Source organism: Chlorocebus sabaeus, chromosome 29 (assembly GCF_047675955.1).
Source record: "Chlorocebus sabaeus isolate Y175 chromosome 29, mChlSab1.0.hap1, whole genome shotgun sequence".
Lineage (NCBI taxonomy): Eukaryota > Metazoa > Chordata > Mammalia > Primates > Cercopithecidae > Chlorocebus > Chlorocebus sabaeus.
The window spans coordinates 23,499,135-23,524,615 of NC_132932.1; the positions used below are offsets into that span (position 1 = coordinate 23,499,135).

The 25,481-nt window shown below is 40.1% G+C and overlaps 1 protein-coding gene across 9 annotated transcripts in view; it reads left to right on the top strand.

Annotated features, from left to right (window-relative positions):
- The window catches only part of ADAMTSL3 (ADAMTS like 3), a 402,196-nt gene that overhangs the window by 370,546 nt on the left and 6,169 nt on the right, over nucleotides 1-25,481 (top strand). For 7 of the 9 annotated variants that reach the window (XM_007990199.3, XM_007990200.3, XM_037987797.2 and 4 more), the window contains 5 exons: nucleotides 6,869-7,051; nucleotides 8,714-8,830; nucleotides 13,712-13,895; nucleotides 17,304-17,502; nucleotides 23,187-23,284. In XM_007990199.3, the coding sequence (XP_007988390.3) occupies nucleotides 6,869-7,051; nucleotides 8,714-8,830; nucleotides 13,712-13,895; nucleotides 17,304-17,502; nucleotides 23,187-23,284 (781 nt within the window). Of the gene's footprint in view, nucleotides 1-6,868; nucleotides 7,052-8,713; nucleotides 8,831-13,711; nucleotides 13,896-17,303; nucleotides 17,503-23,186; nucleotides 23,285-25,006; nucleotides 25,080-25,481 lie in introns of all 9 variants that reach the window. The other 2 variants (XM_037987801.2, XM_037987800.2) reach the window with 2 other exon arrangements.

Below are 25,481 nucleotides of genomic sequence, written 5' to 3' on the forward strand. Positions count from 1 at the left end.
AGAGTAAAAGGAAGGCAAGAGTGGAAATAGGGAGATGAGAGAAGAATTCCAGGTGAGCAAAGTCATCACTAAATTCCCTGCCCTGGACTCCACTTCCCTCTCCAGCTATTGTGTCAGTTCCTGATTTCCATTTATAGCAAAGTGCCTCCAGAGTAGCTTATACTTGTTGTCTTCAATTTCATTTCTCTTCATTCTTTCTTGAATCCACTCCAACCAAACATTCTCCATACCATTACCTTCATAGCTATTGTTAGGGTAGGGTCACCAACAGCTTACCATGTAAGTGTGAATTGCTAACTTCAGTGGTCAGGTGTTTTTTTTGTTTTGTTTTGTTTTGTTTTGTTTTTTGTTTTGTTTTGTTTTTGAGACAGATTTTCACTCTGTTGCCCAGGCTGGAGTACAGTGGTGTGATCTTGGCTCACTGCAACCTCCACCTCCCCGGTTCAAGCGATTCTCCTGCCTCAGCCTCCCGAGAAGCCAGGATTACAGGCGCACACCACCACGACTGGCTAAATGTTTTTTGTATTTTTAGTAGAGACAGGGTTTCGCCATGTTGCCCAGGCTGGCCTCAAACTCCTGACCGCAGGTGATCTGCCTGCCTCAGCCTTCCAAACTGCTGAGATTACAGGTGTGAGCCACCACACCAGGCCCCGTGGTGAGTTCTTAGGCCTTACCTTACTTGCTCATTTGACTACAATAGCATTGGACAATTATTACTCCCTCTTCCTCTGCTTCTAGGAAACCACTCTGTTTTCTACCTACCATAGTATCTGTTCCTTTGTAACTTCCTTTGTGCCACCTCTTGTCCCTGATCTCTAAGTTGAACTACCCCAGGCCTCAGTCCTCAGACGTTTTTTCTTCTCTATATATACTCTCTCCCTATTGATCCCATACATGCACAAGGACTCAAATATGACATCTATATGCTGGAAACTGTTAAATTTATATTTTCAGCACAGACCTTTTCCCTAAGCTCTAGATTAACATATCCACATGCCTGCTTAGCATCTCTCCGTGGATATGTAATAGTTATTTCAAAACTAACATGTCCAAAACTGCTCTCCTGAGTTCTGCTCCCAAACTGGCTTCTCCCATAGTGTCCCTCATCTCAGTGAATGACAATGCAGTTATATAATTTGCTTGAGCTACAAATCCTAGAGTCATTTTTGACTTGCTTTCCTCTCTCACACTGCCCCAACCCCATCAAATTTTGTCTGCTCTACCTTCAGAATAGGCCCAGAATCTGATCATTTCTTACCACCTTCATTGCTACTACACTGGTCCAAGTCACCATCATCTCTAGACTGGATTATTTAGACAGATTCCTCACTGATCTCCCTGCCTCTGCCCTTGCCGCCTGCAATCAACACAGCCGTCAAAGCAGTCCTTTAGAAACACAAGTCAGCTCATCCCATTCTTCAAAATCTGTGGAATAGAAACCAAAGCCTTGCAATGACCTATCAGGCTGCCTGAGCTCTATGACCTGAGCCCCACCTGCCACTTCTCTGACCTTGTCACCTACTGTTCTCTCCCTGCCTCACATTCCTGCAGCCATATGCTCTTTTATTTTCCTCCAAAATTGGAGGAATGTGTCCTGGACCAGTCTGATGAAGCCTGTGGTACTACTTCTGAAATAATATTTTCAAAAGTATAAAACAAAATATACTGCATGTAAAGAAAACCAATTATAATCAAAATATAGGTATCAAAATATTAATAAGCCAAATATGTGATCGAATAAGATATGTACTTCATTATTAATGCATCATATTAAAAATCTAGCATTGGGTACAATAGTTACCGTATTTTTGAAGTAGTGTTGGCATAAAAAAATATTTTGAGAGATCTGGTCACACTTGTAATGTGATACGAAAATATCTGTGACTTCCATTGTTGAGAGAGTTAAAGACACTGCTACCTTAGTCTGTGACTTACATTCATAATCGATAGAAGCGCTACATTTCAGCTAGAGTTGATGAAAAGGTCACTGACTCCTGAATCCTATCTATGGATCCACGTGAGGCTCATGGTCCCCAGGTTAAGAACCCTGCTTCAGGGCCAAGGTGCTTGCTGTTCCCTCTGCCGGAAATGCTCTCCCTGGAGATCTCCACACAGCTTGTTTAACCTGGCTGAAGGCTTCTGGTAAACCTTGTTTCAATGTAGAATTGACAACACCGCTTACAAGCTTCTTACCGAGGAGGAATAATGAATAAGCCAATGTATTTGAAATTGTTTAGGGTCTTTCACTGTAAGAGGCTTTATGTCTTGAGAAAACCTCACTCATTAATTTGGACTAATTGTAAGAGGCAAGTCTGAATTAATAAACATCCCTGAATTGTAAAATGCTTTCAAGTCTATGAATGGCTTTTAAAAATGTTCAGTCATTTAAGCGAGAATTACTTAGGGCCTTAAAGGAACCACTTTAATTTATAAATATTGATTTATACTCATATTAACAATTGTGTATATGTTGTGGAGGCCAGTGAAGTAAGATTTTTTCTCTTTCTAACTAATATAACCCTTCTCTAAATTACCATAGATTCCAAAATAATAGTATCTGAGTTTCTGAGGATTTTACCATACAGTCAGCGCTTTATTATCTTTGCTACTTGGGAGAGAGCATTGGCACGAGTAACCAAAAAAGTCATGCTGATGTATCTTTGGGATAGAATACGATTTTCTTCTAGTAAATGCATTCCCTAGTTTATTCATTTATGCATTCAACAAATATTCACACATCTAATCTTTGCCAGGCCTGTACTCATGATCTACTGAGGAGAACTCAGATCAATGCAGTAATAATGCTATAAAAGAGAGCGAATAATAAGAGTGAATTAAATAACATACAAAAGAGTAGATGGATGAATGAATGAATTGATCTCACACATATCTTAGAGCTAAAAGGGACCCCAAGAGAAAATTTAACAAGAAGTTAAATCAAAGACATGTTTCTGGGCTCTATTATTAACTTTTTAAAAGTTGGAGATAGGTGATGCAGGTAGTACATTCAATCAAAAAACAAGACACTGTACCATGAAAAGTCTGACTTCTGCTCCTGTTCCCATGCTTTCCCACATCTGCACAATATGTTCCTCCTTGCAGGTATCTTCCCTATTTTTCTCTCCAGTCTACATGAGGTACAGCTTCTGTGCTCCAGTGGCATCCAGTATTTTACCTTTATTGCATGCTCTTATCCTCTTATCTCTTTGTATTGCAGTTGGCTTTTTTGATGCATGGGCCCACTCTAGATTAAGGTCCGTGAGGAACTTAGTTCATCATTATATCCTTAGCATTGCCACAGAGTCTCATATAGAATAAGCACTCAAGTACACATTTTTCAAGTGAATGAAATAATGGCAATAGTTGTATTGCATTGCAAAACATAAGATACGTAGCCAAAGCTGTACTCAGAATAAAATTAATAGCTTTAAATGATTTACTTTAAAATAAGCAAATTAAGTGTTAACCTCAAAGAATTTTCTTGTAGGCTAGAAATAGAAGGAAATTTGTGTACCAAAAAAAAGTATCATGCTTAAGAAAGAAACATTAGTAATATTTCCATTAAAGTTGGAAACAAGACAAATATACCTGTTGTCTTAGACCACTGGGGCTGCTATAAGAAAAATGCTACAGACTGAGTGGCTTATAAACAACAGAAAATTTATTTCTCACAGTTCTGGAGGATGGGAAGTCCAAGATTAAGCTTTTCATGTTGAAGGAGGTCCAAGATCAAGATGGGGGTGGGGAGTGACACAAATATTCAGTCTTACATACCTGCTATAGTGGTTATTATTCAGCATCATTCTGGAGACACTTACTAATACAAAAAGACAAGAAAAAGAAATCAGAAGTATACATATTGGAATGGAAGAGGAAATTGTCATTATGTGCAAATGATATAATTATTTACCTTAAAAAAGATAAGAAAATCAATTAGAAAAACTATTCAAAATAATAATAAAGTTCAGTAAGATGACTAGAAACAAGGTAAATATGCAGATGTGTATAGCTTTCCTAAGTGTTGGCAATAAACAACTACAAAATACATTTTTAAAAATCTTGTTTACTGCAACAACAAAAAACTATAATGTGCATAGGAATAAATATATTAAGAAATGTATAACATCTACCTATATTGTGGTTAAGAAAGGTTCTGAATCAAATTTTGCTGGTATAAATCTCAGATCCAACGTTTAATAGCTGTGACCTTTTGAAAGCTTAAACTTTCTGTATGCATATATGTGTAGAAGAAAATACTGAAAAAGATATATGCACATGTGATTAGCATCCCTTCTGCTATTTAGGGCCAGCCTAGTTTTCATAACAAAATTTAAAACAAATCTCTGTGTATTAGTTTTCTATTGCTGCTGTAACAAATTAACACAAACTTAGAGGCTTAAAACAATACCCATATATCATCTCACCGATGTAGTGTAGGTCATCTTGGCACAGAATAGCTGAACTCAATGTTCCACTTAGAGTATCTAAGGCCAAGACCAAGGTGGTTGCATGGCTGCATTCCTTTCTGGAGGCTCTGGGAATAAATCTGCTTCCAAGCTTCTACAGGTTATTGGCTGAATCCCTTATCATTTTAGAACTGAAGTCCCCATTTGCTTGATAGCTGTCAGCTGAAGGCCACTCTCAGCTTTTAGAGGCCACCTGCACGCCCCAGCTCAGGGATGTTTTATCTTTAAAACTAGCAGTGGTGGGTCATGTTGCTCTCACACTTTGAATCTCTCTGAATTCCTCCTCTGCCTCATCTCTCCTACTTTCTCTTTCTCCATATGTCCCTGATAGCTTCTGGCCTTCTCTTCTGATTTTAAGGACTTACAGAATTACAATGGGCCCACCCAGATATCTCCCCATTTTGTGGCTGGCTGATTAGTAACCTTAATTACATCTGCAAATTCCCTTCACACCAGTGCCTAGATTGATATTTATTGAGTAACCAAAGGATGATAATCTTGCGGCAATGTCTTTAGAATTCTGCCTACCATACTTGAATCATACAAAGCCACAGGATTAAGGACAAAAAGTCCCAAGGGCAACCATCTCAGTCTCCAATTTTTAAAACTTCAAATAGTATATCTGAACATAATGAAGTTCCTACTCTTCTTTCAGATTCCTTTCACAGATGCCACAGTTGAAATCTAAAGTGCTTTGTCCAAGGCTACGGAACTAATAACTATTGAGAATGAGAACAAAGCCTCACCTCAACCCAGCCAAGATAGTGCTCTTTCCCCTATGCATTTCCACCTCCTCTTTGAATAGAAATTTAGTGTTTTTTTCACCTTGAGTTTTCAGGCAATACCTCAGTGCCAATATCAGTCTTGGGTTTCTACAAGTAAATTTAAGCATTTCTAGATCATCAGTTTCCTTTAAAGCCACACAATGACTTCCTTAAGAGACTTGAATATTCAGCTTGATGTAATGGACAGAACTGGACCTGAAGTCAAAAGGCTTACCAGGTTCCTCAATTGTGAGATACAGCTGGCAATGACTGTCTCCCAAGAAACAGGAATAACTCTGAGAATTCAAGTGTCACCATGTTCATGGAGCATGCATTTTGCCTACTGTAAGGTGTGTTGCACATGTCATGATAATAGTGGTGGCATCTTTTTTTTTTAAGTCAGAAAACCATGCCATGTCTTCTCCATTCTCACTAGCCAGAGCACTGCAAGAGGAGAAAACATCCCCCAAAACAGTTGCCCAGAGCAATCTTGGCATCATCTGAAGCTATTCCAGCTCTTAAGAACCAGATGAAGTCAGGTGCAGTGGGAGGCTGAGGTGGGGGATCGCTTGAGCACAGGAGTTCAAGACCACCCTGGGGAATATGGTGAAATCCTGTCTTTACAAAAATTACAGAAACTAGCTGGGTGTGATGGCTTGCACCTGTAGTCCCAGCTACTTGGAGACTGAGGAAGAGAGGGTCGCTTGAGCCCAGGAGGTTGCAGTGAGCCAAGATTGTGCCACTGCATTCTAGCCTAGGTGACAGAGGGAGCCTCCATCTCAAAAAAAAAAAAAAAAAAGAAAGAGAGAGAGAGAGAAAGAAAGAAAGAAAGAAAGAAAGAAAGAAAGAAAGAAAGAAAGAAAGAAAAAGAAAGAAGAAAGAAAAGAAGAAGAACCAAATGAAATTTCTCAGTTCCTCTGAATCTTAAATTCCACAGCCCAGCAAAATGCTAAGACTTCTTAAGACTTGGGAAAAGAAGTTTTTTCAATTCCTCATGTTCCCCTCTGTGTCCAGGCTCCTGCAAGGTTGCTTACAGTCCCTGCATCTCACTGCATTGACCCAGAATTGAAACTCAGCACTTACTTTTGCTCCTTGAAGTTATCCTCTTTTACAAAGAATTAATGAACTCTGTTTCCCTGGATGTTATATATTCTTCCTGAGGGAGGAATGTTTCATTGCATATGAACAGCAAACAACTTAAAGACCTCTAGGAGATATTTATGTTTTCCAAAGACTTCCTTGTGACAACCAACCCTTGGGAATTTCTCACTCTGTCTCTGCCTCCACATTCCTCCAGCTTCACCAACTCTTTCGTTCCAACCACACTCCCACTACCCTACCCACCTTCAAAATTCTCTCCCTTCCTAATACAGAGCAATCCCACTCTCCTTGGCTTCCATTCCATAACTTACATGTGTAAACCAGTCACATGCTCCGTAGACCAAAGCTCTTTGCTTTAAGAGGATCCTCCACCTGCCATAGAGTAGCTATAGAAATAGAAATAGCCATTTTTCCTATTATATATAATTAAACCCATATGCTGACTTATGGTCAAAACAGTGAATGGTATTTGTCAAGTGGTTCTGTGGCCCTGTTCTTAAAGGAATTGCCTTTGTTATATTTGTTTTTGTTCCAAAGGTGTCCCTCAGCCTAATATAACTTGGTTGAAGAGAGGAGGATCTCTGAGTGGCAATGTTTCCTTGCTTTTCAATGGATCCCTGTTGTTGCAGAATGTTTCCCTTGAAAATGAAGGAACCTACGTCTGCACAGCCACCAATGCTCTTGGAAAGGCAGTGGCAACATCTGTACTCCACTTGCTGGGTAAGTGTCAAATTCTTATTGCTCCTTAAGTGCCTCCTATAATATGCACAAAGTAGGCCCCGGTTTTGTTGATTTTGGAGTTGAGGAGTGAACAAGATAGACATCAGATGGTTTTAACCGTTGCTACCACTGCCTGCTTAAAAATGAGCACTAAATTCTAACACCCTATTTTACCACCCCGTATCCCCAGCACCTAACACAGATGTTAGTGTTTTGTGTGTGTGTGTGATTTTTTTTTTAAATGGAGTCTCGCTCTGTCGCCAGGCTGGAGTGCAGTGGCACAATCTTGGCTCACTGCAACCTCTGCCTCCTGGGTTCAAGTGATTCTCCTGCCTCAGCCTCCAGAGTAGCTGGGACTACAGGCACACACGACCATGCCCAGCTAATTTTTGTATTTTTAGTAGAGATGGGATTTCACCATGTTGGCCAGGATGGTCTCAATATCTTGACCTTGTGATCCGCCTGCCTCGGCCTCCCAAAGTGCTGGGGTTACAGGCATGAGCCACCGCACCCAGCCAGATGTTAGTGTTAAGTAATGGTTTTATGAAGGAATGAAATTGAACCGTTGGCAGAATTGGTATTAGAGTATAGAATCCATTGCTAAACCAAGAGGAGAAAACATGAAAGAGATTTCTCCATAGCTTTCCTTGTGGGCAGTTAGAGGAGCCCAGAGATATAAAGAGATGGGGGGTGCCAATACAGGGAGTTGGAATAGCTGTCATGCACAAAGCATTTTGATGCACATTAATTCTTGTGATACTTATGATAGCACAGTGTTGTGGGTGGTATTTTTTAATCTCATTATATTTATGAGGAACCTTGGGATCATAAAGAGTTTGGACTAATGCCCAAATATGTAGTCTGCTGTTTTGGTGCTCTTCCTGCTACCCTTCATGGACTCTTAGTACTGACAAAGGCAGTGGTGTGCCACCATGTGGCTCTTTCCAAAAGGCCTCTGTGATCTTTCAAAATCTTGGAATGGAAGAGTTGCAACAGATTGGCTAGGCTAACCCTGTCTGGTTCTTGAATGATTTCTCCATGCTCCCTGAGAAACCCCAGCCTTGTTTCTTTCTTCTGCCCATTTCCACTCATGAATCTGCATGCTTGTCTCACTCCTACCTGGCATACCTCTTCTTGCAGGAATCCCCTCAAACCAAGCAGCTCATGACTTCGGTAACTTGATGGAGGGATCAAATCACAGCATTCCTCCACCATCCTCTGCTCTTATGCGCAAGCTTCACAACCTTCCTAAAAGCCCATACTCCTCACTGTGCAAGCCTAGGGAACAATGCCCATTCTCTTGCTCCCAGCATTCCTCTTGGAGAGGCAAAGCTCTCTCCAACCAATCTGCTTCCTCCAGTCCCTTTTGGAATTCTGTTGAATACATTTTTTTCATCTTGCAATTTAGGCTAGAAACCCTGGAAACATGCAGAGATGCCACATGCTAGCACAGTGAGTAACTCTAACTAAACTCCTGTAACACCCCACACACCCATACTCACACACACCTTCCAGACCTGTGATCATGAGCTTGAGTATCCAGGAGCACAGTATTATTATAGAGGACTCATTTCCTAGTAGCTGTCTTTAAGAACACCCAAGCTGGACCAATAATTAGACAATGCCTAACTGGTAAAAAGTGCTACTTTTTTTTCTTCTCAGAACGAAGATGGCCAGAGAGTAAAATCGTATTTCCCCAAGGACGTAAAAAGTACGTTCTCCAGGCAACCAACACTAGAACCAACAGCAATGACCCAACAGGAGAACCCCTGCCTCAAGGTCTGGGATTTTGACCTTTTCAGATTTGCTATGTGTGAGGCATGTGTAAGGAAAAGGATTTAGCTAAAAGACCATCTGTGTTTTTCACTTTGCAATATGTAAAATTATTTCTAGGCAATTGGCCAGCCTTTCTCTTGACCCTCAGTCTTCGGTGGTTCAACTTATTCTTTCCATATTGAAACACTTTTTAGAAAAATCCACTCCTGAGGAAGCCCACAGAGCTCGTATCTCAAATGTGCACCATTATTTGTGATAATATAGATATTGATTTCCGGTTTCAACACTATTGCCAATTTGGTAAATATTAATAGATATTAATAGTCTGCTATGAGTATTGGAATTGATTTTTTCATTGTTCTTTTTTCAAGACATAGTTTTCCATACACACCAACTTTGTTATGCATCAGTGCTTAATCAGGAGAACCTAATCTAAGTATTACAAGCTTGTAAAACTCTGCAGAAGGCCAATGGATGAAGGTAGAGTTAAGAAAATCAGAAATGCTAGAATCACAGGAAGCCGTTACTGATCATCTCAGCTCCTTGTAGCTCAAATATGGGTAAATCGCAGGACACAAAGAAACTCCTTTTTTTTTTTTTGAGACGGAATCTCGCTCTGTCACCCAGGCTAGAGTCCAGTGGCGCAATCTCGGCTCACTGCAAGCTCCGCCTCCCGGGTTCACGCTATTCTCCTGCCTCAGCCTCCCAAGTACCTGGGACTACAGGTGCCTGCCACCACACCCAGCTAATTTTTTGTACTTTTAGTGAAGACAGGATTTCACGGTGTTAGCCAGGATGATCTCAATCTCCTGACCTCGTGATCCGCCTGCCTCAGCCTCCCAAAGTGCTGGGATTATAGGTGTGAGCCACTGCGCCTGGCCACAAAGAAACTCCTTTTAAACCTCATGTTGTACTCTGTCTATTATACAGGAACACTAATGGCCATGTCATGTTCACCTTTTAAATCTTGAGCAGTGCCTCTCATTTGCATAGTGTATAATGCAGAATGTAACTACAGGTAGGGATTTTAAGACATGTAGTTTCTAGGCTTTCACCTCCTGAGATGCAAGAGAGAGCACAGAAGGGGAAAATAGTGTTGAGCTGCCAGTCAGCAATCCATCACGTTACTTATGACATCATCCTCTTATGGTATTTGTATATTTCTTCTCCTCTTTTAGACATAATACTAACATTGTTGTATACCCAAATATCCATTCATTGGACTTTCAACAAATATTTTCCCAGTGCTTACTCTTCCCAGGTCTGGGGATGCAGAGATGATCTCCTCCTTGAGAAGCTCACAGTCTGAAGAGGGAGGCAGTCATGTTAACAGATACTGTAAAGCACTGTGACAGGTTCCATAATAAAAAGATGACCAAAGTACAATGGTAGCGCCGAGGAAGGGGCCCTACCTCTCTCTAGAGAAGACAACTGAGTATTCATGTAGGTCATGATGTTTGCTCTGGGAAGAGGAAGGAGGAAATTCCAGTCAGAGAAACCATGGTGTGTTGCATGTGGCATGGACATGAAGATCAAAAGAACTGCCTAAAATAAATTAATGAAAAACAAAAAGGATATGTGTGAGGCTGAAGCTATTGGTGAAGGTGAAGCCTTTGGAATAGTCAAACTCTTGGTTTATTGGGACTACCCGCATTGTTCTGCCACCTCCTACACGCACACACACAAACATATGCCCAAATATACAACCACACACATACACATTGTGAAATGTCCCAGCCCTTCAGAGGATCCTAAGCTTAGCATTTCAGAGACTTCTTCATTAATTCAACGAATATTGGTTGCATGGCTAATATTTCACATACCCTGTCCTAGTGTCGAACAGGGTAATGTTTGTGGTCTTGACATTCCAGTAGGAGGGATGCATAAGAAACCAGTAAACAAATAAATATTTAAGATATTTCTCAGTGGTAAGGGCTATGAGATACACAGTGATGGGAGGAAGCCACTTTAGTGAAGACAATCAGGATGGGCCTTCTAAGAGGTTATATTTGAGCCCACGCCTAAAGGATGAGGTGAAACCATTTGTGCAGAAAAATAAGAAAGAAGCAAAGACCATAAAATTGGAATAAGGTTAATGTGGCCTCAGAATAGCAATAAGATTCATGTGACTAGGATACAGTTGAGGGAGAGGGAGAGGGAGAGGGATATGAGATGAGGTTGGAGAGTGGCTGAGGACCAAATCGTTCAGAGCTTTGAGGTCCACGGTAAAGACTCAAGAGTTTACTCCTAAACCATGGGAGGTAATTGAGGAGTCTTATATGGGAGTGATATGGCATGATCTGCTTTTCAAATGCATTTGTGTCAAAAAGCACTAAGTAGAAAACAAAAAAAAATTATCAAATTGGACTGACTACATCAAAATTTTAAAGATCTGCTTATCAAAGACACCAGTAAGAATAATGAATACATAAGCCATAGACTGGGAAAAATATTGACAGAACATATGTCTGAAGAACTTATATCTAGAATATATAAAGAACTTCTACAAGTTAACAATGAATATCCCTCACCCCCACCCCCTACACACACACACACAGTGGGCAACAGGCTTGAACAGACACTTCACAAAAGATGATATATAGATGGCATCAGGGAAATGGAAATTAAAACCTCAGTGACATACAATTTCATACCCAGCAGAGTAGCTAAAAACAAAAAGACTGACAATGCCAAATTAATTGGTAAGAATGTGAAGCAACTGAAACTCTCATGCATTGCTTAGTGTGTAAAATGTTTAGACCACCTTGGAAAAAGCTCCTGAAAAAGCTCCTAAAAAAGTTAAGCATGCACCTACCCTCAACCTAGCAGTTTCACTCACAGGTATTTACCTGATAAAAAAAGTGTTCACAAAAAGCTTTGTTCAAGAGTGTTCAACTTATTGATAATAGTCATTGACAGGAGAATAGATTAAAAACTATGGTATATTTATACAATGGGAACATTATTCAGCAACAGAAGAAAATGAAATGAACTACTGACATGCACAATGATATAAGTGAGTCTCAAAAACATTATGCTAAGCAATGTAAGAAACCAAAGGCTGGGTGTGGTGGCTCACACCTGTAATCCCAGCACTTTGGGAGGTCGAAGCCGGTGGGTCACGAGGTCAGGGATTTGAGACCATCCTGGCTAACATGATGAAACCCTATCTCTACTGAAAATACAAAAATTAGCCGGGCGCAGTGGTGCATACCTGTAATCCCAGCTTCTCAGGAGGCTGAGGCAGGAGAATCGCTTGAACCTGGGGAGGCAGAGGCTGCACTGAGCCGAGATCACGGCACTGCACTCTAGCCTGGGCGACAGAGTGAGACTCCATCTCAAAAAAACAAAAAGAAAAAAATAAAACCAAATACACAAGAGTACGTATTATGTGAAGTTCAAGAGTAAGTAAAACTAATGTATAGATAGAAATGGACGAGTTGCTGCCTAAGAGGGGAGAGCAATTGATTGGAAAGAGGCAAGAGGGGGATGATGAAAATATTACATACCTTGCTTTGGATCACAGTTATATAAGTGCTTACAATTGTGAAATCTTATAAAACTGCACACCTAAGATCTGATCACTTTATTGTATATGAATTATACCTCAATAAAAAAAACACACATTTTAAAAGAAATGCACATGTCCTGCCTTGAACTGCCAAGGTATCTTTGTGAAATGTGGCGTAACAGTCAGACATACTTGGGATCCAGTCTAGCAAACAAGTGACAGACCTTGGGCAAGTTACTTCATTTCATTCAGTTTCTGCCTCTGCAAATACAAATATCAACTTCACAAGATGATCTTGAAAATTAAATGAAAAATTGATTATAAAGTGTCTAACTCAGTACCTGTCACCTGGGAGGTCCTCAGTAAACATATCTACTTTGAAAAAATTATTTTTAAATGAACTGTAATCCTGAGTGTCCAACTAAAAATATATTTTACATTTTTGCTTTGCAAATGTTGCCATGTGCAATTTAAAACGAACTTCAAAAATTAGAAGGAAAAACTTGAAAACAAGTGAGAGAGATGTGAGAGAGCCTGTGGACACAGGCTATGTGAGAGAGCCTGTGGACACAGCTGGTAGCTATCAATTACTTGCAATTATTACAGGAAAATCTGGCACCTTCTGTGATCACACACAAATCCATCATCATCATGTCCTACCTCATCTTTTGCTGAGTGTCAACAGGGAAGGGAAAGGCTGTTTGGAATAGGGACTAAAATTTTTAAAAAGCTGGGATTACTGGAGGTGGTCAGCTTCTACTCTTATAAAGGAAACTCCTATGTTTATCTCTTCAGATGTCTCTGTGACAAATTGTTTATGCAGTTACAGGATCAATCTGAAGTTTAGATTAAGCATTAATGGAAAAATAAGAACAGAACTCAAATGCATCTTTAACCTTACTGCTTAATCCCTAGTCCCTGTTCCTCCTGCTAAATCATCTTTCGTTTCTCTGCCTGATCCACTTTTGAGAAATTGAACCCATTAGGGCGTCCCCTAGAGAGGCCCTCCTGTCTTGTCCTGTTGGCTGTGGTTAGAGAATGCTGAGGAGGCAGCCCACTGCTGAGAGTGCCTTCTCTCTCTCTGGGATTTTTCTGGCAGACCCAGCTGGCTGATGAGAGTCCCTCTCCAGGCTGTGATCCAAGGACCCCATTCTGGCCGCCATTCTCACCAGTTATTACAGTAAATTAGTTGAAGGAAAATAAGATTTAGAGGACTCCCTTGCACTATGAGATGGCTTTCTCTCCATATGCTACTTAAAGAACCAGACTTAAAGAATCGAAAAACATCTCATGGTGGTTTTTGGCTGTGTCCTCTCCAGCTCATCATCATTTCCCTTTTGGGGCTGTCATGATATTTTGTTTTCTTTCTGCAGAGCCTTTTTGGGAGCCTGGTAACTGGTCACATTGTTCTGCCACCTGTGGTCATTTGGGAGCCCGTATTCAGAGACCCCAGTGTGTGATGGCCATTGGGCAGGAAGTGAGTGAGGCCTTGTGTGATCACCTCCAGAAGCCACTGGCTGGGTTTCAGCCCTGTAACATCCGGGACTGCCCAGCAAGGTAAGTGAAGTCACTCTTCGTATCTCACCAACACCAAGTTTTTGTTTGTTTTGAAAGGTGCAGTTATTTGGATATAATAATTCAATAGTTAAGAATTTTTTTTTATCACTTACTGTATACTAGGCATCCTGCTAAGTGCTTTACATGGATCACAATGGCCTGGGAGGTAGATGTTGTTAATTTCCTGTTTCATAGATGGGGAAACTCCCCTAGGCCATACAGTTATTAGGACCAGAATTCAAACTGCGATAGTCTGAGTTTAGAGCCCCTGCTCTCAATCACTACCCAGATCTACTTCCTGCACACACAGTCCTATCAGTTCCTTAAGACTTTAGTGAGGCTAATTTCTTGGGTTTACTTAGGTGATAATTCAGTGGGCCAGAATCACCAGAGGCACTAGTTAAAAACACAGTTCTCTAGATGTGACTTCTGGAGGTGAAACCGTTAATAAGTTTTCTAAGCAATAGATGATACAAATTAGTAATTTTTAAATGTACAAAATCCAATGCATGGTCTCCAGCAAACGTACTCCATCCCCAGTATTTCAGATCTTTATGACTACATCCTAGACTCCCCTCTTTCTCTCACTTCCATCCATTCTTATCCATTTCCACTGTTACCACTAAAATCCAAGCCATAATTGTTTCTTACATGGACTACTCCAGGAGTCTCCTGGTTCTCATCTCCCTCCCTGGAGTACTCTGTCCACTCTCTAAGAATACAGATATTTGAAACAAATTCATCATGATGGTTCTCTGCTTACAACCCTTCACATTTCTCTTAGGACAAATGCCGAAATTCCCAGCACTGGGTTGTGACTGTCTTGTACATCTTTTTATCTCAGGTTTGAAATAGTGCCTAGCAATAGTAGGTGCTCAGTAGATATTTGCTGACTGACTGAGTAAATGAGTGGAGGAATTGAACTCCCTTCATATTTGGGCCTTGGGCTGTCTCTTTTATCACTTGTCTCTCCCACACTGGTTATTTGATCTCCTTCCATGCTGGTCTTTTTTTTTTTTTTTTTGTCCCTTAGATGTGCTATTCTGTTTCCTGACTCAGAGCCTTTGTGCATACTGCTCTCTCTGCCTAGGACACTGCCCCCTCTCTCTTCACTTAATCATTTCTGTTCATCTATATACACCTCAATACATATTCAGGGAAACCATCCCTGAGCTTAGCCCTCCAAAGTAAATCAGCCTTATGCTATATGATTTTTATACTTCCTTATCATTCTTCATAATTCTTACCACAGTTGTCTGACTTGCTCTCCCACTAGACCGTAAATTCTATGGGGAGTAAATCCACAGATGTTTTGCTCAACAATTTATTCCTAGCACTTGGCATAATGTCTGCTCATCATATATTCCCTGTAAATATCAATGAAATCAATCAATGAATGATTACAACACAGACCCTAGCAGATAGTTGACCAAATAGTACCAAAATCCACAGTAAAAAAAAAAAAAAAATTAACAAATAAAGAAGCATTTGTTAAGTACAAACCAGTGAGGAAGATACTATCATTTTACTGAGAGAAGCTGGAGGAATGTTTAATATTATACAGCTCACTACCCTTGGGCAGATATCCACACTAGATCCAGTCACCTGTGCCTTGGAGGAGACTGGGAGGCAGGGTCACAGTGTAAAGCAAAATGGGTGCCTTGGGACATATTCTTAGGAGGGCTATCAATATTGCAGGCACCCTAACTGATAGGTCTTCCAGTACTCTTTGTAATTCTCAAAAGGAAGATCTCATGCTAAGGTCATCCCTCAGAAAGCAGCAAACTCATGCTTCAGTAACTTGGAGTAACCTGATTGAGAAAGCTGTTTTATGGCATTTCTTGATTTTCAAAACATGGAGAGAATCCACATTGGGAAGTTTGTCAGCAGTCTTGTTTCTCAAATATTCTAAAGTCTTTGCACACTCCTAGAATAAACAGTTGCACACTTTCATACCTAGAAGAGACCATAGAGATCATCTAATCCCAGATCCCTCTACAGCAAGGCTCCTCAACATTTCCGTGCCATGCCTCCCTCTGGTGGTGTGGAGAAGCCTGTGGATACCCTCCTCAGCCTCCCAAAGTGCTGGGATTACAGGCGTGAGCCACCATGCCCGGCGATATATCAGATCTTTAAAAATATTTCAGTGGCCGGGCGCGGTGGCTCACGCCTGTAATCTCAGCACTTTGGGAGGCCGAGGCAGGCAGATCACGAGGTCAGGAGATCGAGACCATACTGGCTAACATGGTGAAACCCCGTCTCTACTAAAAATACAAAAAAAAAAAAAAAAAAAATCAGCCAGGCGAGGTGGCGGGCGCTTGTAGTCCCAGCTACTCGGGAGGCTGAGGCAGGAGAATGGCGTAAACCCAGGAGGCAGAGGTTGCAGTGAGCCAAGATCGCATCACTGCACTCCAGCCTGGGCGACAGAGCGAGACTCCATCTCAAACAAACAAACAAAAAAGATCTGATATAGCTTTGCTTCTCTATTAACACAAAAAATAACAAGGTATAGTTGTGCTTTAATTTTAATATGGTGATGAGTATAAATTATATTTTGAGATACCTATCATAATTGTAATGTGTAAATATCTATTATTTCTAATGGTAACAAAATCACAGGTACTATTAATGCTACTGTACTTGTGGCCTATGTTTCTATAATTGAAGGAAATATTAAATTTCAATTAGAGTTTAGTGACAATAAAAATGTATTTCTTTTTCCATCCAAGTATGTGGTTTCTTTGGATAACCATGGACATCAGGTTAGAAACCCCTGCTCTGCAGTCTCCCAACAACATCTTTGTCCCAACAGACAAAGCACTCAATATCTCAGAGGTGTCCAGCTCCAAGTTCAGTCTCCTATAATCATTAAAGCATGAACTTTAGAGTCAGATAAATCTAGAATTCAATCCCAGCTGTGCTGGCAGGTTAGTCATGTGGTTGTAGCTAAGTTATTCAATTCAGTGGACATCAGTTTCTTTTCTACAAGAATGAGAATAACATGAGAATTATACAAGCTAACATGGGTGAACAACACTTAGATGCTGGAAATATTTTTTCTTCATTTTAGTTTCAGTGAATTGAACTCCACATTTTTGAAAATTCCTCCTAAATTTGCCCCAGCTTTACAACCTCTAGGGCCACACAAGTAACAGCTCTTCAAAAACCTGAAGACAACTCTACCCCATTCCTATAGTAGTCATCTCTATGTGATGACACTGTTGCACCCGAGTTAAAGAAGGTCTGAGAAAAAGGCTGGGAGTCATCTGTGCTGCTTCCCATTCCCATACAGACATGTGACAGCCTAAGACAGCCATGGTGCTGGGATCAGCTTTTTCCTTTGATGAGACACCCCTCTAAGGTCTGGCATACCAGCCCTTACTAAAGTCCTGTAGTTTTTATTCCTAGGTGGTTCACAAGCATGTGGTCACAGTGCTCTGTGTCTTGCGGTGAAGGATACCACAGTCGGCAGGTGATGTGCAAGCAGACAAAAGCCAATGGAACTGTGCAGGTGGTGTCTCCAAGAGCGTGTGCCCCTAAAGACAGGCCTCTGGGAAGAAAACCATGTTTTGGTCATCCGTGTGTTCAGTGGGAACCAGGGAACCAGGTAAAGCTAACACATCTAGTATGTGGACAGCACTATCTGGAATAATCACCTTGTTTCCAATAAACTACTTTTGGGGCAGGGGGGCAGGAATCTGATCGGTCTCTGAAATAAATGTATGTCTTTGACCTCAAGGTTTACGTTTAGAAATCATAGTATCTCTGTCTTCCAGTACAAAAGTGAACCAAGTTTGGGTTCTTTGAATGCAATGATGCCATAACAGAAGCTCCAAGGTGTAGACCAGTTTAGGGCAGTATGAATAAAAGCAGCCTTCAGGAAAATGAGAAAGGGAACATTAGTGGGATCTACACAAAAGTCTCAGAATCTTCGTCCCAAATGCCACCTTTAATAATGTTATAATAAAAATACTTAGGAAAATGTTTAATGTGTAGGAATCCATAAATAAAAATGTAACACATTATTGAAACACATAAAAGTTGAACAAATAAAAAACTTATTATACTCCTGAATGGAAAATCTCAGTACTACAAAGATGTTGATTTCTTTAAATGAATTTATGCATGTAATACAATTCCAATTAACATCGCAGTAGAACTTTTTTTGTGGAATTAAAGAGAATTCTGACATTCACATGGAAGATAATATGACAATAAAGACAATAAATTTTTATTTTAAAAAAGTTTTGGAGGTATAGACTTTCCTCATCCTATGTCAGAGCATGATGCAAAACTGTCATAAGTAAAATAGTACAGCATAAGTGCAGAAGAGACACAGTTTATATTGTATAATCAGAGCACAGAAACGGACCAGATTGACTTTAACATTTAAAGGCAGTTAATCATAGGAGAGAACATTGTTTTAAAAATAGAAGATATAAAACTACAAAATATTTTTCAAAGAAACTAAAGATCTAAATAAATGGAACGCTGTAAGACTTATTATTACTAGTAACACAATGCTCCTGAAATTTATCTACAAATTCAATGTGATTTCTATCAAAATTTCATCTGGTTTCTTCACAGAAGTTGACAAACTGATTCTAAAATTCATGTGGAAATAGAAGAGACTGAATAACCAAAACAAATTTGAAAAGGAACAAAGTTGCAGGAATCAGACTTCCTGATTTGAAAACTTACCAAAAAGCTACAGTAATCAAGATAGTATGGTACTGACATAGGATGGACATATAGATCAATGAAATTGAGTCCAGAGATAAACCCATATATATATATATGTTTATATCAATATATATGTGTGTGTATATATATATAAATTGATTTTCTGTAAGGTTGAGAAACCATTCAATGGGGGAAGAATAGTCTTTTAAACAAGAATGCAGAACAACTTCCAAAAAAGGAAGCCCTTTACACCACATACAAAAAAATAACTTAAAATGAATCAGAGAGCTAAATTTAAGAGCTCAAACTATGAAACTATTGGAAGAAAACATAGGTGTAAATTTTCATGGCTTGGATTAGGAAATGGCTTCTTAGATATAACAACAAAAGCATAAGCAACAAAAACAAAAATAGGTAAATTGGATTGCATCAAAATTAAAAACTTTTGTGCTGCAAAGGACAGCATCAAGAAAGTAAACAGACAACCCATAGAATGGGAGAAAATGATTAAAAACTGTTTATCAAAAAGGAGCTTATCTCTAAAATATGTAAAGAATACTTACAACTCAATAATAAAAACACAAATAAACTATCAGCAAGATATACAAATGGCCAATAAGGACACGAAGAGATGCTTTACATTAGTCATTAAAAAATGCAAATCAAAACCACAATAAGATACAATTTTAGGCTCACTGGGATGGCATTAGTCAAAAAGCGATAGTGACAAATGTCAGTGAGGATGTGGAGGAATTGGAAGCTTCATGCTGCTGATGGGAATGTAAAATGGTACAGACACTTTGGAAAACACCCTGGCAGTTCCTCAAAATGTTAGATTAGATCTACTATGTGACCCAGAAATTCCACCCCTACATATGTATCCAAAAGAAATGAAACATTCAGGATCTATATCCTAGGGCAAAAAAATACAAATAAGAAATGGAACATATGTCCACACAAAAACTTGTACATGAATATTTGTTGAAGAATTAATAATAACCACAATGTCATTAAGTGGAAACAACCCAAATAACATTACCCCATAACAATAAAAAACAAAAAGGAAACAATTGGTGAGGTGATAAGCTGTGGTATGCTTGCACAATTGAATATTTGACTATCAAAAGGAATGAAGTGCTGATACATGCTACAATAGGGCTAAACCTTGAAAACATTATGGTAATTGAAGGAAGACAGATGCAAAGGACCACTCTGCATGGTACCATTTATACAAAGTGTCCAGAACAGGGAAACTTATAGAGACAAAAAGTAGACTAATGGTTGCTGAGGCCTGGGGAAAGAGGCAATCAGAGGAATTACGAGTGACTGTTAAAGGTATGGAGTTTCTTTTGGGGATGATGATCATGTTCTGAAACTGATTATGGTAAAGGTTATACAACTGTAAATTCCATTAACATTCAATGGTGAATTGTATGGTTTGTAAATTGTATCTCAATAAAGTGGTTAGCCAAAAAAAGAAAAAAAGGCAGTATAAGAGAAATTGGCTAGCTAATGTAAGAAAAATAAGTAAAATCAGAGCACAGACTCAGAACATACACCAAAATGAATTCTAACTTGATTAAAGAGCTAAGTGTATAAGTAAGTAAATGCAAGTTCTGAGCACAGACTCAGAACATATACCAAAATAAATTCTAACTTGAATAAAGAGCTAAGTGTATAAGTAAGTAAATGCAAGTAGAACTATCATGACAGGAAAGACCTTTTTAAGCATAAAAGAAATTATAAGGACAAATTAATAGGTATTATTGTAAATAAGTAAAAATTGTAAGAACTGAATGTCAAAATTTTAATTTTTTCCTGTAATTGAACTCACCTTAGCACACAAGTCATTTTTGCTCACAGTAGAAAAACCCAAACTTGGCAGACATTTATGGTTTTAAGCATAGTCATTTCCAGACTTAAGCCCAATTGGTTCAAGATTTGCCCTGTCCTTTTTTCCTTCTCCCCAGAGGTGGTCTAAGTTTTGTGGGAGAAAGGAGGGTGATATGGTTAGGCTTTGTGTCCCCACCCAGATCTCATCTTGAATTATAATCCCCATAATCCTCAAAATCCCCACATGTCAAGGGAGACACCAGGTGGAGGTAACTGAATCATGGGGGTAGTTTCCCCATGCTGTTCTCATGATAATGAGTGAGTTCTCACAAGATCTGATGATTTTATAAGGGGCTTTTTCCCCTTTGGCTCTTCTCCTTCCTGATGCCTTGTGAAGACAGTTCCTTGCTTCCTTTTTGCCTTCCATCATGATTTTAAGTTTCCTGAGACCTCAGCCACGCAGAAATGTGAGTCAATTAAACCTCTTTCCTTTGTAAATTACCCAGTCTCAAGTATTTCTTTATAGAAGTGTAAAAATGAACTAATGTAGTAAATTGGTACAGCAGAGAGAGGAGTGCTGCTATAAAGATACCCAAAAATGTGGAAGTGATTTTGGAACAGGATAACAAGCACAGATTGGAACAGTTTAGAGGGCTCAGAAGAAGACAGGAAGATTTGGGAAAGTTTGGAACTTCCTAGAGACCTGTTGAAGGGTTTTGACCAAAATGCTGATAGTGATATGGACAATGAAGTCCAAGCTGAGGTGGTCTCAGGTGGAGATGAGGAACTTCTTGGGAACTAGAGCAAAGGTGATTCTTGCTATGCTTTAGCAAAGAGACTGGAGGCATTTTGCCCCGTCCTAGAGATCTGTGGAATGTTGAACTTGAGAGAGATGATTTAGGGTATCTGGTGAAGAAATTTCTAAGCAGCAAAGCATTCAAGATGTGACTTGGATGCTCTTAAAAGCATTCAGTTTTATGCATTCACAAAGAGATGATTTGGAATTGGAACTTATGTTTGAAAGGGAAGCAGAGCATAAAAGTTTGGAAAATTTGCAGCCTGATGGATGTGATGGAAAATAAAAATGCATTTTCTGAGGAGAAATTCAAGCTGGCTGCAGAAATTTGCATAAGGAATTAGAAGCAAAATGTTCATTGCCAAGACAATGGGGAAAATGTCTCCAGGGCACATCACTGGTCTTCACAGCAGCCCCTCCCATCACAGACTCTGAGGCATAGGAAAAAAAGGTGGTTTCCTGGGCTGAGCCCAGGGCTTTGCTGCTTTGTGTAGTCTGAGGACTTGGTGTCCTGTGTCTTAGCCATGGCCAAAGGAGCCAACATACAACTCAGGCCATTGCTTCAGAGGGTGCAAGCCCCAACCCTTGGCAGCTTAACATGGTGTTGGGCCTGCAGGTGCACAGAAGTCAAGAATTGAGGTTTGAGAACCTCTGCCTAGATTTCAGAGGAATGCATGGAAAAGCCTAGACAGAAAAGTCCAGACAGAATTTTGTTGCAGGGGTAGAGCCCTCATAAAGAACCTCTGTTAGAGCAGTGCAGAAGGGAAATGTGAGGTTGGAGCCTCCACACAGAGTCCCCTCTGGGGCATTGCCTAGTGAGAAGAAGACCCCCATCCTCTCGACCCCAGAATGGTAGATCCACCGACAGCTTGCTCTGTGTGCCTGGAAAAACCACAGTCACTTAACACCAGCCCATGAAAGCAGCCGGGAGTGAGGACTGTACCCTGCAAAGCCACAGAGGAGGAGCTGCCTAAGGCCATGGGAGCCCACCTCTTGCATCAGCATGAAAGAAGACATGGGGTCATGTCTGGATGTGAGACATGGGGTCAAAGGAGATCATATTGGAACTTTAAGATTTGACTGTCCCATTGGATTTTGGCCTTGTATGGGGCCTATAGTCCCATTATTTTGGCCATCGTCTCCCATTTGGAATGGGTGTATTTACCCACTGTCTGTACTTCCATTGTATCTAGGAGGTAACTAACTTACTTTTGATGTTACAGACTCATAGGCAGAAGAGACTTGCCTTGTTTCAGATGAGACTTTGGACTTGGACTTTTGGGTTAATGCTGGAATGAATTAAGACTTTGGGGGACTGTTGGGAAGGCATGAATGGTTTTGAAATGTGAAAGGGACATGAGATTTGGGAGGGGCCATGGGCAGAATGATATGGTTAGGCTTTTTGTCCTCACCCAAATCTCATCTTGAATTTTAATCCCCACAATCCCCACATGTCAAGGGAGAGACCAGGTGGAGGCAGTTGGATCATGGTGACAGTTTCCCTCATGATATTCTCATGACAGTGAGTGAATTCTCACAAGATCTGATTGTTTTATAAAGGGGTTCTTCTCCCTTCATTTGGCACTTCTCCTTGCCGCTTGTGAAGAAGGTGTCTTGCTTCCCCTTCACCTTCTGATGTGATTATAAGTTTTCTGAGGCCTCCCCAGCCATGCTGAACTGTGAGTCAATTAAACTTCTTTTCTTTGTAAATTACCCAGTCTTGGGTATGTCTTTATAGCAGTGTGAAAAGGGACTAATACAGAGGAAAAGGGAAACTTAGGCAGTATCTTCCTGACTCTGAAAAAGAGGTGTGTGGTCCACAGAGCTGTACCCTAATCTTCTTTAACTACCCCCCGGGGACAGTTGGTTACATTTCCCTTGTAACAGGTCTTCAGCTATCCTGCCTCAGTACATGATCTTAGTATACAGAGCATGCATGAGCTTGCAGGGTTTACACTGCATTGTGCTTTTTGTTCCAGTGTCCTGGACGTTGCATGGGCCATGCCGTGAGGATGCAGCAGCATCACACAGCTTGTCAACACAACGGCTCTGACTCCAACTGTGATGACAGAAGGAGGTAGGGGCCCCACCCCAAAGCAGCACACATTCTCTCCTGACTCAGGACAATGATTATAACTGCCTGAAAACGGAATCCTTTTTAGTTTCTTCCAACTCTCATAATTGACAGTTTTCTATTGTGATTTATTTAGTGTCATCTTCAATAGTATATATTATACTGAAATACTAGTTAATGTGCACTATTTATAATTACAAATTATTTGGATTTTAAACATAAAGGGACACCACTCTGTGTGGTAAAAGGGGAAAAAGGATATCATTGAGAAAAAGCAGATACTTCTCCCTCTACATAGTAAGTTAAGCAAGCCTAATAATATTCCATTTAGGCTTACAGATTAAATGTTCTTAATGCTTTTAATGAACTGCCTTATTTCTCTGTTTAGAAAATGTTTTTATTAGAATATTGTCACAGTGGTTAGCAGATAGTTAAGTAAACTTTAATCTTGTTGAGGAGGTTAAATAAGAATAGAATTTGCTTCTCTCCTTTTATAAAAGTCTGAGCTAGTAGATGGTTTAGGGATAGAAGAGCTTTGTTCATGGGGTCATCCAGAGATCCAGATGCCCTCCATCTGGCAGCTCTACCATCCCAGAGAACAGCATGCCAGCCAGCAGAAAGTGGGGAGAGAGCCTACAAGGCACACTAATCAGGGGCTTGGGAGTTCTATTATATCACTCGCTTATTGTGTGACCCTGGACTGCCTAGCCACCTAATCTGCAAAGTGGGGTATTATCATCCATGTGAACTTATGATTAGAAAGTTTTAATGATTTAGCTTGTGTGAAGCACCGAGGCAGCCTTGGTCATGGAAGACGCTCAATATCTAGCTATTTCTTCCTCTTCCATGTCTTGAGTCTTGCTGGAGAAAATGAGATGACCTTGACAATTGGCTGGGTTACCATTTTGAGCCTTCAGTAAGGTTTGGCAATGTAGAGTCAGTTGCATTTCCTATTCCCCACAAAGTGATTTCAAGCCAAAACCATTCTCCTCAATGGAAAATGTTTGGAACGGCTGCTCTCATTCTCAACAACCTAGTTTTCTAGTTTGCTGAAAAGATAGAGACCACACACAGACTGAGATGCATCATCCCAGATACTTTACTTTGCATTCACAAAGATATAACACAAATACATACATGGGTCACATATGTATTTTTCTGAAACTTGCTTTTTCTACCTAAGAATATATTATAGATTACTCCCATCAAGTAAAGATTAACTTTATTCTTTTGCATTTTGTACTTAATATTCTATTCTATTCTACTCAATATTCTATCTAAAGTTTGTACTTAATATTCTGTTGCTAGTGGACATTGGATGGTTTCAAACTTTTTGCTATTATAAACAAAGCTGCAGTAAATATCCTGGAACATATATCTTTGTGCACAAAGGGTAATATTTTTATAGGGCAGATTTTTAGATATGAAATTGAATTGGTAGGAATGCTCATTTTGATACTACCAAATTGCCATCAAAATTTCTATACCAGCAATATGTGAGAGTTGCCCCTTTTTCATCAACATGATATAGGTTTGCAGCCTTTGAAAATTTTTGCCAATCTGATGGATGAAAATTTATCTTATTGTAATTTGTACTTTCCTGATTACGTTTTTTATATGATTTTTTTATTCCTTATATTTTTTTTCTTGAACTCATCTTCATTTTTTCTTTTCTGCCACCATTACCCTTGGCCAAACCACCATCATCTCTCACCTGGTATACAGTCACAGCTGTCCAGATGGTCCACCTTCATCCATCCATGCTACTTTCCAACCCAGTCTCCACAGTACAGCCACAGTGAGTTTTCCCAAATGCAAATCTGATCCTACCACCACCACCAACCATCTCCCTGTTAGATTAAAATTACTTTAGAGGCTTTACTTGCTCTTAGGAAGATTGACCAAATCCTCAATGTGGCCTATAAAATACCACATGTGTGGCTGGACATGGTGGCTCACATTTGTAATCCCAGTACTTTGGGAGGCTGAGGCAGGCGGATCACGAGGTCAGGAGTTCGAGATGGGCCTGGCCAACATGGTGAAACCCCGTTTCTACTAAAAATACAAAATTAGCTGGGCATGGTTGCACATGCCTGTAATCCCAGCTACTTGGGAGGCCGAGGCAGGAGAATTGCTTGAACCTGGGAGGTGGAGGCTGCAGTGAGCCAAGATCGTGCCACTGTACTCCAGCCTGGGCAAC